This window comes from Pavona decussata, unplaced genomic scaffold (assembly GCF_977016875.1).
Source record: "Pavona decussata unplaced genomic scaffold, jaPavDecu1.1 SCAFFOLD_11, whole genome shotgun sequence".
Taxonomy (NCBI): Eukaryota; Metazoa; Cnidaria; class Anthozoa; order Scleractinia; family Agariciidae; genus Pavona; species Pavona decussata.
In genome coordinates this window covers 2,740,001-2,757,657 of record NW_028145434.1, presented here as the reverse complement: position 1 = coordinate 2,757,657, position 17,657 = coordinate 2,740,001, and the positions used below count along the sequence as shown (strand labels likewise).

Below are 17,657 nucleotides of genomic sequence, written 5' to 3'. Positions count from 1 at the left end.
GCTTCATAAACAAGTTGCTCCCGGACAGGCCCCCAATTGTTACAGATGCAAAGGTGAATCGAAAATGCGAACGACAGCAACAAGCCGTGAACTAGGTGACATTCGTAGAAAACAGGAAAACGTAATTTATTAACACAATATGCGCTTAAGATCATCAAAACTACAAGTCAATACAGTTAAATACAAATGTTCAATCGCTTATTGCCTGGCTTACGTCCCAATAGTCTTTAGGATCGAAGAACATCCATCGGAAGGAGCAGGGCGAAGAAAATCCTCAACAAAGGCTTTTCTCATCTTAACAACCACAAGTTCTATTCTTATTCCCCGTACATGTGCTTCTACTTAATGCCTATATATGGGCATTGAAAAAGTTACATAATAAATGCGCGTGGCTTAACAACAACTGTTCATGAATGGAAGTGTGAACCTCGTAACAACTTATAGTTTACCTTACCCAGACTATTCTGTTAACACAGGCCATTGCCAGGTTTTCGATTAAAACGTTGTTTAATACGAGGCCCTTTGGGTGATGCAAAATTATTTACTCTAGCAATTTTGATAAAATCGGAAAAAGTGGCACATAAGAGCAAAAATTGACAAGGAAAAGAAAACGAAACAATCCCAAATTATAGCTATTCTTTAACTGCCTTTTAGTCGCAAGGGAAACCTAAGCTTTCTAATTAAGTTTTACCTACTTTACCTATTCAGGTTTGCACTTGTTCAAAACAAATACACTTAGAAAACCACGCGTTATCTTCAAATGCGTCACTAATTCAAATATGATACACGAGCCTTCTAAATTTTTACAAGATGCCGTCTATTTTCAGCAAAGGAAGCAGTAATTGTGAAAACTATCTACAGACTGTATCCTTTATCAAAATATGAGCGATATTGACCTGAACATTTCTACAACCACTAGATCATATCGCTCTTAAAATTATTCAATAAGTCCTTGTACTTACGATAATATCTGCGATTTCTAAATTTTTATAGGGGTATTTTACGGTATAGAACCCATCTGCATACTCCAAGTTTTCATTTCCTGTACATTAAGTGTATACAGGCTCCCACAGCCTACATTACTGAAACATTTCAAGCGAGACTTCCCAACTTATCAAGAAATACCCCCTAGAATACAACAGTCCACGTAAATGTTACTGGACTCAGAACAACTTTAGAAATCTTTTATGTTCAAACAATGGACATTTGCTCCTCTTTCCAGTTATACTTTGTGATTTCGATGATGAGCACATATAAACAGTCATGAAGTTCCCGTATGAAAAGGCTTCAAAATGTATTCTTAGAATAAGTATGTCCTCTATGTAAATTTCTACAGACTTCGCTACAGTCTTACATAAAATGATGGGAAAGAAAGATTCTGTAGACGATAGATCTGGAGAACGAAAGGCCTCTTGCAACCTCAGCACCGCTTATCACAGCCTGGGCAACTTCGTAAAGGCCATAGAGCACCATGAAAGGGATCTGATAATAGCAACAGAAGTAGGCGATAGATCCGGAGAAGGTGGTGCCTATGGCAACCTCGGCAATACCTATCAGAGCCTGGGCAACTTCCAAAAGGCCATAAGGTACTATGAGAAGAATCTAAAAATAGCAAAAGAAGTAGGCAATAGATCCGGAGAATTAACGGCCTATGGCAACCTTGGCAACGTATATCGGAGCCTAGGCAACTTCCAAAAGGCCAGAGAGTACCCTGAAAAGGATCTGAACATAGCAAAAGAAGTACGTGATAGCCCCGGAGAAGGTGGGGCCTATGGCAACCTCGGCAATGTTTATCACAGCCTTAGAAACTTCCAAAACGCCATAGAATACCATGAAAAGCATCTGAAAATAGCAAAAGAAGTAGGCGATATTTCCGGAGAAGGTAGTGCCTATGGCAACCTTGGCAAAACTTATCAGAGCCTGGGGAACTTCCAAAAGGCCATAGCGTACCATAAGAAGACTCTGAAAATAGCAAAAGAAGTAGGCGATAGACCCGAAGAAGGAACGGCCTACGGCAACCTTGGCAACGCTTATTGGAGCCTGGGCAACTTCCAAAAGGCCATAGAGTACCATGAAAAGTATCTGAGCATAGCAAAAGAAGTTGGTGATAGATCCGGAGAAGGTAGGGCCTATGGCAACGTCGGCAATGCTTATCACAGCCTGGGCAACTTCCAAAAGGCCATAGAGTACCATGAAAAGCATCTGAAAGTAGCAAAAGAACTAGGCGATAAACCTGGTGAAGGAACGGCCTATGGCAACCTTGGCAACGCTTATCAGAGCCTGGGCAACTTCCAAAAGGCCATAGAGTACGAGGAGAAGAATCTCAAAATAGCAAAAGAAATAGGCGATAGATCCGGAGAAGGGAAGGCCTATTGCAACCTTGGCAACGCCTATCAGAGCCTGGGCAACATCCAAAAGGCCATAGAGTACCAGGAGAAGAATCGTAAAATAGCAAACGAACTTGGCGATAGACACGGAGAAGGTGGGGCCTATGGCAACCTAGGCAACGCTTATTGGAGCCTGGGAAACTTCCAAAAGGCCATAGGGTACCATGAAACGAATCTGAAAATAGCAAAAGAAGTAGGCGATAGATCCGGAGAAGTTGGGGTTTATGGCAACCTTGGCAACGCTTATTGGAGCCTGGGCGACTTTCAAAAGGCCATCGAGTACCATGAAAAGGATCTGAACATAGCAAAAGAAGTAGGCGATAGACCCGGAGAAGGGGGGGCCTATGGAAATCTTGGAAACGCTTATCAAAGCCTGGGCAACTTCCAAAAGGCCTTAGAGTACCATGAAAAGCATCTGAAAGTAGCAAAAGAAGTAGGCGATAGACCTGGAGAAGGAAGGGCCTATGGCAACCTTGGAAACGCTTATCGGAGTCTGGGCAACTTCCAAAAGGCCATAGAGTACCATGAAAAGCATCTGATAATAGCAAAAGAAGAGGGCGATAGATCCAGGGAAGGAAGCGCCTATTGCTACCTCGGCAACGCTTATCGGAGGCTGGGCAAATTCCAAAAGGCCATAGAGTACCATGAAAAGTATCTGAAAATAGCAAAAGAAGAAGGTGATACATCCGGAAAAGGAAATGCCTATTGCAACCTCGGCAACGTTTATCAGAGCCTGGGTAACTTGGAAAAGGCCATAGAGTACCAAGAAAAGCATCTCAAAATAGCAAAAGAAGTAGGCGATAGATCCGGAGAAGGAATTGCCTATTGCAACCTCGGCAACGCTTATTGGAGCCTTGGCAACTTGGAAAAGGCCGTAAAGTACCATGAAAAGCATCTGAAAATAGCTAAAGAAGTAGGCGATAAATCCGGAGAAGGAAGTGCCTATTGCAACCTCGGCAACGCTTATTGGAGCCTGAACAACTTGGAAAAGGCCGTAAAGTACCAGGAAAAGCATCTGAAAATAGCAAAAGAAGTAGGCGATAGATTCGGAGAAGGGAAGGCCTATGGCAACCTCGGCAACGTTTATCAGAGCCTGGGCAACTTCGAAAAAGCCAAAGAGTACCATGAAAAGAATCTCAAAGTAGCAAAAGAAGTAGGCGATAGATCGGAAGAAGGGCAGGCCTATGGCAACCTTGGTGGCACTTATTTGAGCCTGGGAAACATCCAAAAGGCCATAGAGTACTGTGAAATGGATCTCAGAATAGCACAAGAAGTAGGCAGTAGAACCGTTGAAGGGACGGCCTACCGTAACCTCGGCAGCATTTACCAAACTCTGGAAAAGTTTCAGGAAGCTTGCAAATGTTATGAAGCTAGTGTAAATATACTTGATATTGTCAGAGCCTCCATTACTCATGAAGATGCCTTAAAAATAAGTTTTCGAGACCTTTATTGCGATGCTTATAGTGGTCTTTGGCAAAGCCTATTGAAGCTGGGAAGAATAGATGAAGCTTTGTGTGCTGCTGAGGCCAGTCGAGCACAGGCTTTGGTTGATATCTTAAAAACACAGTATGGTTTGACAGAATCTCCATCAGCGTCATTGGAACCTAAAGAAACAATTTCTTACATCTCAAACACGTTATCTACGAAAGCGGTTTTCCTGGGTCACAGGCAAAACAAAATCACTTTCTGGGTTATCAGCAAGGGAAGCAAGGTTGAGTTTCGGGAAAAGGATTTGGAACAAGGAAGAGTGCACGAAGATGCAGTGACTGTCTTGTTGAACACTACTTTGGAGGAAATTGGAGTTGGTGTCCGCGTAAAATGTGAGAATCGTTCATTGGATGAGCTACATGATGGTGATGTTGATAAGAATGATGAAGCGGATGAAGATAAACAAGGAGTGTCCTCACAATGGACCATCAGTGCGTTACAACCATTACATGATGCAATTCTTGGCCCCATTGCAGACTTGTGTCAAGGTGACGAATTTATCGTTGTCCCCGATGGTCCCCTTTGCCTGGCTCCATTCTCTGCTCTGAGCACATCTATCCACATCCGCACTGTACCCTCGTTGACCAGTTTAAGACTGATCACAGATCACCCCGAGGACTGCAAAGGTGTGGAGGAGGCACTGCTTGTCGGAGATCCATATCTGGGGAATGTCGAGTATCCAAAGTATAGACAACTGCCATGTGCCAAAGCGGAAGTAGAGATGATAGGAGAAATTCTAAAGATTCCACCACTAACAGGAACAGAGGCAACCAAAGATGAGGTGTTAAAACGAATTGCTACAGCCGCCTTGGTTCACATTGCAGCTCACGGACGAAAGGAAACGGGAGAAATTGCTTTAGCTGCAAATCCCGGATGGGAAAAACATTACGATGGAAGTTTAAGATCTAGAGCAAAGAACAAGGGTCCTAAGGAAGAGGACTACATGTTGAAAATGTCGGATGTCCAAGCTGTTAAGTTGCGAGCCAAACTGGTTGTGCTTAGTTGCTGTCATAGTGGAAGAGGAGGGATTAAGTCAGAGGGTGTTGTCGGAATTGCTCGGGCTTTCTTGGCTGCTGGGGCTCGTTCTGTTCTGGCTTCACTTTGGGCAATTTCAGACCAGGCAACTATGGAATTTATGAAGAGTTTCTACCAACATCTTGGAGATGGTAAAACTGCCAGTGTGGGTCTTCACCAGGCTATGAAGTGTCTGCGAGAATCAGAGCAGTTCTGTGCTGTGAAGTACTGGGCGCCTTTTGTACTAATTGGTGATGACGTCCGCTTGAATTTGGACGCAAAGAAGCAAAGCACTGGGATGGTGCGTGAAAATAGTGAGTTTTTTCCAAATGTTGTGGTGGTTGTTGTTGTTTTCTTTTCGTGAAAATTATTATCTTTGTTTAATGTTTGGCTGTTGAATCATCCACCTCCGGGAAAAGTGGTTGTAACAAAAGTGTTCAAAAGTAACGTTGTATAGCGGCCTGTTGTTTTAAAATTAAAACAAGTGGGTAAGTACAAGACATAGAAAAGCCAGATTTAGCACGGAAAATGGCAATCCCACCTCCAAGCAAAAATAAAAAAGGACTGCTTCAGTAAGAAAGCTTGAGAGAAAAATTCTGCAAAAAAAATTCAACGAATGAACGAATGCATGAATATCCAGAAGGGGAGTTTCTGTGATTTTGGCTCCCAGATAGAAATAAAAATCGGTCGCATCTTTTTTTGTTGATTGTTTTAATACATTGACATTAATAATTCCTCGCTTGTGGGTGTTTATAGGTATTCAACACCAAGAGGTATCAAACTGCTAAGTACTTCCCAGGTCTACCAGAATGAAACTCAGAGCAATCCATTTTTCTTTTGTTTTGGGTTTCATAGCCTTCAGATTTTCCTTGCACTTAAGTCCAATGTAGTGATGTTAAACATTGCAATTTCGGGAAATCCTTAAACAAAGTTATAACCACCAGAGTAAACATCTGCACCAATCACACCGCGTGGATCAATAGCGTGATACTTTGGCTTAGTTGATGTACTTCATTTCTTCTCTCTTACAGAGGTTGAATAATCAAGTCAAGAGAATATCTACAAATCAGTGAACCAAACTTTGCCTACATACATTTCCCCTTACTCTGGGGATTTGTTTTATCCTTTCTAATCTGGAAAGCTACAAAACGGTCGTGCCATGAGCCGTTTCTAAAATGCATATTTGATTAAGCCGCTATAATGTGGGGAAATAAGATCAAGGAACAATTTTTTAACAAATTTCTTATTTCTCTCTATGCGCCAATAAAACGCTTTACATAGGAAAAGTAGTCGTTAGAATTTTGTATGCGACCATAATTTTCATTTATAAAGATATGCATAGACAACGAATCCAGAACAGAAGTTAAGCAAGAACAGTTAGGCAATCAGTACAGTCACTTAGTAAAGAAATTTGATTGCTTGAATGATTGTCTCTTCGCAGCCGTTACTTGGCCCAGCCGTAACACTTCTACATACTAACGACTGCTCAATCATTTTGTTACGAAACACATATCTTTGCACACTTTTAGCCAATCGCAGTTGTGGTTCCGTTTTTCCGAACTAACACATGCCAAATTCTACGCCAGGAGACTCATTTGTGCCAGGATCCATAACCATGATTTCTGCTTATTTGCCGTTTCTGGGATGTTATTAGACTCGGTTTTTGTCTATGATACATTTTTTAGGGTACCCAAACTTCACAGTGAAATACATTATTAATCAAACTGTGAAAGGCCTAGGACTAGGCATTAAGTATATCGATAACACAATAACAAAAAAATTAGCAAGCTTTCAAGCCTTATTAAGTCAGCAGCAAATTGACCCTATTTTGATTGCAGTGAAAAAGGTACTTAACTCCATACCACCGACCACCAATTTTCAGGGCCTACACAGGAATAAGGGTCCTGGAGACGGTCTTATTCGATTTAACTTGAGAAGCAGTAGTTTGTAGCCAGTTTCAGCTTATAATTTGGAATAAATTATTTCTTTCGTATATTTCTCCACTTCAGCCCAAAATATTTCCAGTATTTGGTGGTGAATTGCCTGTTCTGAAATTGAAATGGAGACAGAAATTAGAGTCCATCTAAAGAAAGATCATATTAAAATTAGTCAGTTTATCGAGTTTCAGGCTCTGTCGTTAGATTGTAACCATGTAGCAGACTTTCAAAAGTCGGATAATTAGAGGCTTTGTATGAATTTGTATAGAATTTTTTTGCGACTTTTGACAAGTCGCAGCCTGGTTACTACGCAAAGAAACATAACCAAACTTTAGATACAGCGGTGCACACTCGTTCTTTGTTCATAGCAATTTAAGCTACCCTTGTTGTAACTGTTTTGGTTAGCCTGGTGAAATTTTTTTACTTTTCAATGACAGATTTTCCCATCTGTATTGTGAGACTAAGTTATATTAATTTTCAAGTTTTCCAGGAAACAACTTAGTTGTTAATTATTTCATTATTTAATTAATCAATCAATTAATTACTTCAATTCTCTCATTTTAGTATTTCTGTATTATGATTAACGTCGTTTATAACGCTTTTTTGTCTAATGCAATACAGTCCGAACCGAACCTCTTTATTACGGACACCAAGGGGACAGGAATAAGTGTCCGCATGGTAGAGGTGTCCGTTTTAGAGAGGTAGGCTTTTTATGGATTTCGGTCACCCAGGGACCAAGTCAACTGTCCGTAAGGAATAGAAGTCCGTATTAAAGATGTGTCCGTAAGGAGAGGTTCCACTGTACTATTTATGTAAATAGCAATACAAATAAACTGCTGTTATTGATAGTAACTAGAAAAATGCAATGATTTTAATAACTACTCTTTTCGCCCTCTTTGATGATAAGAGAGATCGAATCCCTCTGCTGCCCCATGATAATTATTTTCAATTTACTATTAGTTTCCGAAGCACATCATGTAAGTTATTTTAATCCACTGTTTAGATATCAAATGTGAGGGTCAAGAGAGGTTATCGTATTTCAACCGTGTGTAAAATACACGCGGCATTATTGTTGCGATATTAAACTAAACTTGGTCGCATATGCTTTTGTACAGGGCCATGCCCAGCTACATTCCACTAGCTTTAACATTAGCCAATCACAATTAGAGATCCGATCGGTAAAGAGATTGATGAAAGATCAAATTTGTGAGTAATCAGAAGTTTGCTGCATCGCATGACAGGTGGTCACATTACAGCTTCATACCTGTGCGATTCGAGGCTGAAATTTTTGAAATTTTAAGAATATTTTAAGAATAAATCCGAGGTTAAGATTTTGAAAAGAGTATAATTTTGTGTTGAAAATTTGTCAATACAATACAATTATATGTTTTTAACTAAACCGTATAAAATTCTTTCTTTCTCTAAACGGCAAAACTAGCCAATAAAACAATAAGAACCTCGCTGGCTGCAACAAAAAGCAATGGAGCACGTGCACAGTGTAACACAATACAGATCTGGATACCAAACACTACCTACATTCGAAAACGGAAATGTGAGAAGGTACGCTATAATCTAAGAATATTCACAAGAATATGTTCCGCCTACCATCGGCAGAAAAATAAGAATATTCAGCCTGGGCCAGGAAAAAAATATTCTTATTAGAAAAAGAGAGTGTAATCACAAATCCGTTTGTTTGCGTCGCATCCTGTCCTCAAACAACACCTTAATTTTACTAAGCAAAATTTAACTGAAAGTCATTGTGAACTGCAGTCTTCTTTCTGCACATTAAACTAGGAAATCCCTTACAGTTGTTAAAGAACAATATTTACTTTGCGAACGGCCACTTAACGTTTTCAACAAAGCTGCCAGAATTCTTAAATTGTATGCCGTTCTTAAACTATCTAGTGAGAGATTTTCCTTTAAAGAACAATGCAGGTTGACCCTGCAGTAAAAGTAGACAGTCACATACAAATTTATCATTGATAGTATGTGGGGTTCACTTTCCCCTGTCTCGTTTTCTGTTGCCAATCATGTATAATTGTCACGTGCGCAATGCAACAAACGTGATAGTATATTTAACGCCTCGAAAATAAATGAGAATGTTGTGATATTCGGTCACTGACACAGGCATGCTCGGAAGAAAGAAATCCGCGCTTTTCCAATAGCAGTCGAACCTATAACCTTCCGACTACCAGTTTGGGTGCTTTACCTCTAATTAACTACAGGAGACTCGTCGGAGTTAGGCCATCAAAATGGAAAATTTGGGTGGGTGTGTGTGGCGCGCTTGAAACCCTGAAACCCTAACGCTAATTCAAACTTAACGTTGTTGCATCGATGCTCTATTTTAGAACATGCAAACCCTTCAAATCTTAATGTTAACCCGCTACAAAAAATATAGGGGAAGCTAAATTGGTCGAAAGAAGGAAATGAAAGCGGAAAACAAATGAGCAGGGGTTGCGTAGGCCTTCCAAACCCATTTTAATCTTGAAAACCATACCCAATTCCAGGTCAAAAAAACTCTATGCCCCACCAAAAAGTGGCACCGGACATACCTATATGGCTCTTTTAGGGGTGTACCTCCCCTCCTCTGTGACAAACATCCCGCACAGTGGTTGGATTCCAATATGGATATGTTGCATATGCGCAACGGAAGAACTGTGATCGTATATTTAAAATCAGGTAAATGCCTTACTCGAGTTTCACGCACATTTGTCGGTTTGGTAAGTTGAAGGTACGAGAACTTCTTTCGTAACTAAGCTGACGAGTGGTCAGTTCTTTTCTTTCCTCCAAAAGGAAGCTTTAGTTAGGAAATGACGGGTGAATTATTTCGACCAAACCCAGCAAACAGTGAACAAAAAGGAACTGATGTGAACGTACCTGCGAACTGTGCGTGTGAGCATCGTCGGCTATTTACCAACTTTTCGCAGTAATTCAAGACATTAAAGCCTCTTATTGTAGTAAGTGGGGGTAACTCTCAGCTTTCCATTTGAAACATTGGCGTGGCAAAAAAGAGACGGCAAGCAAACAGTTTATTTTGAGGTGATATCGGGACTATTCACCATAAACAATGGGTGACATAGGGACACATAATCAAATTATGACTATGCAAATTTCGTACAAGACAGCACCAAAAAAGGCAGCTTCACTTTAAACTTGACACGAAGACAGATAGTCACGAAGGAACAAAGATTGCGCATTTCAAATCGGACAAAACTTTACAAGACAAATAACTAGACCTCTGCCATGAAGTTTCAAATTTTCCACCTCTGGTGGTCCAAATTTCTGGCATTGTATAATTTTTTCTGAAGGGTACAAATAATTGTTGTGCTGCTAGTACTAACGACACAAATGAGGGATTAGAGAATTAATTATGCAGTGTATGTTAACTGCTTCGTGGAGGATCTGAATCAACCTCTTTCCCAGGGTCTCTGGGCACGAGGTTGGGTCTCAATGGGGCTGTTAGCGGTAATACGGTAGAAAATTCAGTCCTTGGGCGTATAATTTGAAAATGTTAACTGTTAGTCGTAAAAAGGGGTACGTGTCTTATCTGGTGGTTAATGCGGCTAACATTCTGCCCTAGTACGATCTGTTATCGAAACCAATAGTTGTTGCCCAGGCTTTTTTTGAACTGACGATCCGGAAGTCTTAACCTTTTTTTTACTTGGCCTGCTTTTTGTGGGACGAGTTGACAGCTTTTTGTTTGAACAATTTTTAGATTTTCTCCATTTTCTTCATCCAGTGTGTGTGTATTGAGGGAGACTCCTGCCGACATCCAAGCCCTTACCCTTTTATGTACCATTTTTGACAAGAAAGGCAACCCTTTCGTATACCTTCCATAGAAGGTGACACCCCTTTCAAATACCTTAAGTAGGAACACTCTATCTTTTTTCGTTGGGTCTGTTCAAGATATTTTGAAAAGCCCTTTGAAATACCCAAATGACAGTTTTCCCTTTCCTTTTCTATACTTCTATACCTCGGCCCATGGCAGCCACTGCAAAGCATTTTGTGGCTCTGCACAGACGAGAATGTTCAGTAATCAGTATATCAAACACGACAAGGTGCGTTTCATCAGATATCCAAACACTGCGAAACGAGTTCGAGGAGTTTGGACATCTGATGAAACACATTTTTGAGATCTGACATGGCTTCTCAAATGATCAATAATTCTTGGAGAAATTCAACGCTAAATTGGCTAAGTGTTATGGTAATTAGGAACACATATCCAAACCACGGTCACGGTAATGATTTTCTTTGTTTTCTCTTGATGATTTGTTATGAGTTTGAGAATGTCAAAAAAAAGGTCTGAGTTTGTAGTTCTTTGCTTTTGCTGAATATATACGTTTTAATGAACGGTTGGTTGTGGCACATGTGCCTGTACCAGACAGGAATGCAACAGACAACTGATGCTTATAAAGATGTCATAATCGTTCACGTAAGCTCAGGAGATTGCCAAGTTTTTTTACAGTCCATCAGCAACTTAAGTTCGCCATGTAAAACCATGTCCCTGATTTGCGATAAACGATTGTTTTGTCAAGAAAGGCGATAAAGGCACAAAAAAGGCCTAGCTTTTTTATCAGTGCCATCGTTATGTATGCAACACTCAAGAGCAAGGAGTAAGTTGTGGGAGTGAATGTGGAGCCCCAAATTAAAGCAGCTGCAATTTGGTGCATACTGACAAACTGGTTTTCTCAAAGGTATTGAGAGTGCAGCGATAAACAATTAATGGCTTCTTAACGTATCTGTGAAGTTTGCGATGCCTCCCAGTCCCTCTGAAACTGTTTTTCCTTTCAGCAGAATTATTGTCAAATAAAATGAAACGAAATAAAATATTGAAGGAATTAAACAGTTCGTAAGTGAAATTAAACTGAGTCGATTTGCGGATGTTGCAAATCTAAATTTTGGGAGTCTGGCTAATTAAACGGTCTGAACATAAAATAAAAAAAGAATTGATAAACAGTTGGCAAAAGCCTTAACAATTACAATGCTTGCCCTTACATAATCCGACAAAAATTTTAGGAATGTATGTCTGTTATAACGAATAAGGCAATAACGAATGTAAGTTCAATTTTAAGCAAACGTTGGTACGCTGACAGCAAGAGACCTTATATTGTTCGCAAAGTGATGGTTATCAAATCTTTAGGACTGTCTTAGCTAATTTATCAGGTGTCAGTTCCTGATGTTCCTGGGGAAATTGAACCTGTCGTGAAAACGAAGCTTGAACGTGTTATATGGCAAAATAAGAGAGGGAAAATCAAAAGAGCAGCTTCATATCAAGACCAGCAGAATAGTGCAATTTGTATGGTAGATATTGAAATCGTTTTGCATGGCTCTAAGACTAGCTTGGAGACTATTCACCATAAACAATGGGTGACATAGGGACACATAATCAAATTATGATTATGCAAATTTCGTACAAGACAGCACCAAAAAAGGCAGCTTCTCTTTAAACTTGACACGAAGACAGATAGTCACGGCGGAACAAATTAAGATTGCGCTTTTCAAATCGGACAAAACTTTACAAGACAAATAACTAGACCTGTGCCATGAAATTTCAAATTTTCCACCTCTGGTGGTCCAAATTTCTGGCATTGTATAATTTTTTCTGATGGGTACAAATAATTATGGTGCTGTTAGTACTAACAAAACAAATGAAGGATTAGACAATTAATTATGCAGTGTATGTTAACTGCTTCGTGGAGGATCTCAATCAACCTCTTCCCAGGGTCTCTGGGCACGAGGTTGGGTCTCAATGGGGCTGTTAGCGGTAATACGGTAGAAAATTCAGTCCTTGGGCGTATAATTTGAAAATGTTAACTGTTAGTCGTAAAAAGGGGTACGTGTCTTATCTGGTGGTTAATGCGGCTAACATTCTGCCCTAGTACGATCTGTTATCGAAACCAAAAGTTGTTGCCCAGGCTTTTTTTGAACTGACGATCCGGAAGTCTTAACCTTTTTTTTACTTGGCCTGCTTTTTGTGGGACGAGTTGACAGCTTTTTGTTTGAACAATTTTTAGATTTTCTCCATTTTCTTCATCCAGTGTGTGTGTATTGAGGGAGACTCCTGCCGACATCCAAGCCCTTACCCTTTTATGTACCATTTTTGACAAGAAAGGCAACCCTTTCGTATACCTTCCATAGAAGGTGACACCCCTTTCAAATACCTTAAGTAGGAACACTCTATCTTTTTTCGTTGGGTCTGTTCAAGATATTTTGAAAAGCCCTTTGAAATACCCAAATGACAGTTTTCCCTTTCCTTTTCTATACTTCTATACCTCGGCCCATGGCAGCCACTGCAAAGCATTTTGTGGCTCTGCACAGACGAGAATGTTCAGTAATCAGTATATCAAACACGACAAGGTGCGTTTCATCAGATATCCAAACACTGCGAGACGAGTTCGAGGAGTTTGGATATCTGATGAAACACACTTTTGAGATCTGACATGGCTTCTCAAATGATCAATAATTCTTGGAGAAATTCAACGCTAAATTGGCTAAGTGTTATGGTAATTAGGAACACATATCCAAACCACGGTCACGGTAATGATTTTCTTTGTTTTCTCTTGATGATTTGTTATGAGTTTGAGAATGTCAAAGAAACGGTCTGAGTTTGCAGCTCTCTGCTTTTGCTGAATATAAACGTTTTAATGAAGGCTGGTTGTGGCACATGCCTGTACCAGACAGGAATGCACCAGACAAGAATGCTTATAAAGATGTCATAATCGTTCACGTAAGCTCAGGAGATTGCCAAGTTTTTTTACAGCCCATTAGCAACTTAAGTTTGCCATGTAAAACCATGTCCCTGATTTGCGATAAACGATTGTTTGGTCAGGAAAGGCGATAATGGCACAAAAAAGGCCTAGCTTTTTTTATCAGTGCCATCGTTATGTATGCAACACTCAAGAGTAAGGAGTAAGGTGTGGGAGTGAATGTGGAGCCCCAAAGCAATCACAACTCGGTGTATAGCGACAAACTAGTTGTCTCAAAGGTATTGAAATTGCAGCAATAAACAATTATCTGTGAAGTTTGCGATGCCTCCCAGTCCCTCCGAAAACTGTTTGTCCTTTCAGCAGAATTATTGTCAAATAAAATAAAACAAAATAAAATATTGAAGGAATTAAGGGACCGTTCATTTTCTATGAGCATGGGGGGGCTGGTGGGATTTAGGGGGGGCCACGAGAAAAAAATGGCACTTAAGGGGGGGGGGGGGGCTACCAAAAAAAATTGAGTGAAAGGGGGGGGGTCACCAGCAATAATTGGCTAGTAGGGGAAATTGAAAGTGGCTCAACACAGAAACAGATGAAGAAATTGAATATTATTTCAATTTTATTTCATGCGATTTTCCTAACCACTTTTAATTTGTTTTAGATACTGAGGTCGAAATCTGCAATTTATATTAACATTAACTCAGGAAATGAAGCATATCTGTTGGAAAAGCAATAATGAACATAAACTGAAGTAGAAACCTATGTTTGTACAAGTTCAAATTAATATAAAAACGTAACAGTCTCACTATTGAATCATCCGTGGGGGAGTAGTTTTCTACAAAGTGGTTGTACTCAGAACTATATCAATAGATTGTTTAATGTTCTGTTTAATAGTACTCACTTTTATAAAGACTGTTGATTAGTAAATTATTTGAACCCAGGAGTATCAGTAGACTCAGTAGTATGCCTAGTGTGAACATCCAGATTACTTTTTAATAATAGAACTGTTGTTGGTGACTTCAGTTGACGGTAAATCTGAGCCGTAGGCCATCTTCAGAAAAGCTTGTAACTGTCATTTTTAATAGCAGTACTTTAATATCCAGGCGCGTAGGAGGGGGGAGGGGGGGGGGGGGGCGGTTCGAGGGGTTCGAACGAACCCCCTTTACAGATCAGTAATGGCGGAAGAAAAAGCACTTAATGAGGAGGTTGAACAACTACATGAGGTGTACCATGCGAGAGAGTAGAATGTCCGCCCTGGTTCTAATGCATATCAAATATGATATGCCTGTCAATCTTGATCAGATAGTCAATTTGTTCGAAGGCCTACACCCGAGAATGATGCAGTTTACCAGCTTGGTGTATGACTATCAGTAGATCGAATAGCTATCAGAACTCGACAGGGCGCGGAATGTACATTGAACTTTCTTGTTTAAGTTGAAACAGTTATGCCGTAGAAATGATGTATATAGCTCAAAAAGCTGCTGTAAAACAAATTTGGGATTTGCCTAAAATGGGTCTCAAAATGCAGGAAATGAGGTTTCTGGGAACCAAGATTTTCGAGCACCCCTATCTAACCCTAACCTACGCGCCTGATATCTGTGCGTCCGCTGTTTTTTTCTGTTTAATATGACTCGTAATCGTTGATTGGTATGCTTCGATCCGTATTTTGTTAGTCAGATCTGTACGTGTATTGTTTCTACTCGAAGGGGAGTAATTTCACGTTAACCATTTGCTTGATTAATTTTTATAGTTTCTTTGAGAATCTAAATGGAAATTTAGGGTTTGTCGTTGCCGTAAACGTGTTGCTATCTATAAAACGTTTTTTTAAACAAGAGAAATCTTTACCTAAGCAGAGAACGGTAACTTGTTAATAGTACTGTAAATAAATCACAGTAACAATTACGTTTATCTTTGATATAAACAGTACATAAGCGTTTTGTTAAAGTTAGGAGTATGATTTGTTTCTGGTTGGGCGGGAAGGGGAGGGGGAGTCATCAGAAAAAAATTGTTTCTGCTTGGGGGGGGGGGGGGGGGCATGTGGAAAAAAATTGCATGCTAGGGGGAAGGGGGGTCATACAGTTTCGTAGTGGCAATTAACCAAATCCCACCAGCCCCCCCCCCCCCCCCATGCTCATAAAAAATGAACGGTCCCTAAACAGTTCGTAAGTGAAATTAAGCTGAGTCGACTTGTGGATTAAACAAATCTATTTTGGAAAGTTTTGCAGTCTGGCTAATTAAAGTCTAAACACAAAATAAAAAAAATTATAAACAATAGCCCTTTTCACGGTTGATTTTTCTCATTTGCATTACAATGTTATCCAACGTGGATGCGAGGCAATTTCAGGCTAAAACTACAAAATAGCCCGAAATTGCCTCACAAACATGCTAGATTTCATTGTAATTCAAATGAGCAGAGTTAACCGTGAAAAGGGCTATTGGCAAAAGCTTTTGCAATTACAATGCTTGCACATACATAATCCGACAAAAATTTTAGGAATGTATGTCTTTTATAACGAGTAAGGCAATAACGAATGTAAGTTCAATTTTAAGCAAACGTTGGTACGCTGACAGCAAGAGACCTTATATTGTTCGGAAAGTGATAGTTATCAAATCTTTAGGACTGTTTCAGCTTATTTATCAGGAGTCAGTTCTTGATGTTCCCGGGGAAATTGAACCTGTCGTGAAAACGAAGCTTGAACGTGTTATACACATGTATGTAAAAATAAGAGAGGGAAGATCAAAAGAGCAGCTTCATATCAAGACCAGCAGAATGGTGCGATTTGTATGGTAGATATTGAAATCGTTTTGCATGGCTCTAAGACTAGCTTGGATTCCAAGTGTCCGGAATATTATCCATGGAAGGTAGGGGGCTAAAATGTTTTACCACTGCCAGTGCCTTTCAATAACATGCAGACATGCCTGGTGAGTTTTGATTTTCTTAGTTTGAATTCTCTTCATTTTGAATTTGACCTCTTATTCTTTTTGTTCAATGACAGTGTTTTTGATGCCACATAGGGCATTTCAGCTGGATATGGTTTGGCTCGTTTATAAGTGCGCGATAGTTTTCACGGCCTTTCTTTTTTAGATTTGTGGAATATTAGGACAGGAATTAATCATTGCTTGTGAGCTTCATTCTGTAGTTGTTGTAATGCCGGGCCCCGCTATTAGTTTTTGTCACAAGGTGTTGTTTTTCTTGGTACTTTTGGTTCTCTACTATAGTGTAATCGTTGTATTGTGTTATAGATTTATGCCGCAACGCTCCGCTGTTAAAGTGCGTTTGAATTGTCATTTCCGGTCCTCCTTTTGTTTACAGCAGTGCATCGACTGTGTTTTAAATTTACCATAAATGAAAGGCAATGTTTGGTTCAAGTTAAACAAGGTGCTTATGTAATTATAAGTCATGGCAATTTAAGACAGAAAACATTAGTGCGTTTTGTTTTCTTTAAAGGTCTTAGTGGCAACTTTTTTGTGTACGGGTGAAAACAAAAAACGCCCTGTCTGTATACGGGAGACCCCTGTGAGGGTTGTGCGGAGTTTGCCCTTATGGTCTATACTCTTATAGACCATAAAATGACGTCAAAAAATGTTCAAAACTCAAGTGGAACCACGAGCCGCAGGCGAGTGGTTTCACTGCCAAGTTTTGGACATTTTATGGCGTTATTTCATGGTCAATTTAACAATTAGACGGTGAGCTCGAGGTTTCTATCGGCTGATAGTTGGCGAGGGCCGAAGCCCCGAGCCAACTATCAGCCGATAGAAACCGAGAGCGAGCCGTCTAATTGTTTTAGCATACCTCAGTGATCGATCTATCAAGCAAAAAAATCTTTTTATTTCATTAATTTTGGTATATTTGTGCAATGATGCATGCTAAATCACGCGCGCTCTGACAAACTGCCGTCTATCGATCGATAGACGGCACCTGTGTAGCCAATCAGATTGCGCGTTACGCGATAGTCGGTCACTGAGGTATGCTAATTAACAATTATTCCACGAGCGCGCGTTGGATATGAGATGATAGATAGCCAACGAGGCGCGTAGCGCCGAGTTGGCTATAATCATCTCATATCCAACAAGCGCAAGTGGAAAAATTGTTTCATTAAAAACAACCGAGAAATATTGCTAGATCT

At 40.0% G+C, this 17,657-nt stretch overlaps 1 protein-coding gene and 1 long non-coding RNA gene across 6 annotated transcripts in view; one reads left to right on the top strand and one right to left on the bottom strand.

The window, feature by feature from the left end:
* The window catches only part of LOC146488192 (uncharacterized), a 256,677-nt gene that overhangs the window by 78,157 nt on the left and 160,863 nt on the right, over nucleotides 1-17,657 (top strand). For all 5 annotated transcript variants that reach the window (XM_085121887.1, XM_085121890.1, XM_085121896.1 and 2 more), the window contains 2 exons: nucleotides 1,337-5,203; nucleotides 5,921-8,046. In XM_085121887.1, coding sequence (XP_084978013.1) covers nucleotides 1,337-5,203; nucleotides 5,921-5,931 — 3,878 coding nt within the window. In that variant the 3' untranslated portion in view covers nucleotides 5,932-8,046. Of the gene's footprint in view, nucleotides 1-1,336; nucleotides 5,204-5,920 lie in introns of those variants that run through there.
* The window catches only part of LOC146488194 (uncharacterized), a 140,109-nt gene that overhangs the window by 40,263 nt on the left and 82,189 nt on the right, over nucleotides 1-17,657 (bottom strand). The window lies entirely within an intron of this gene.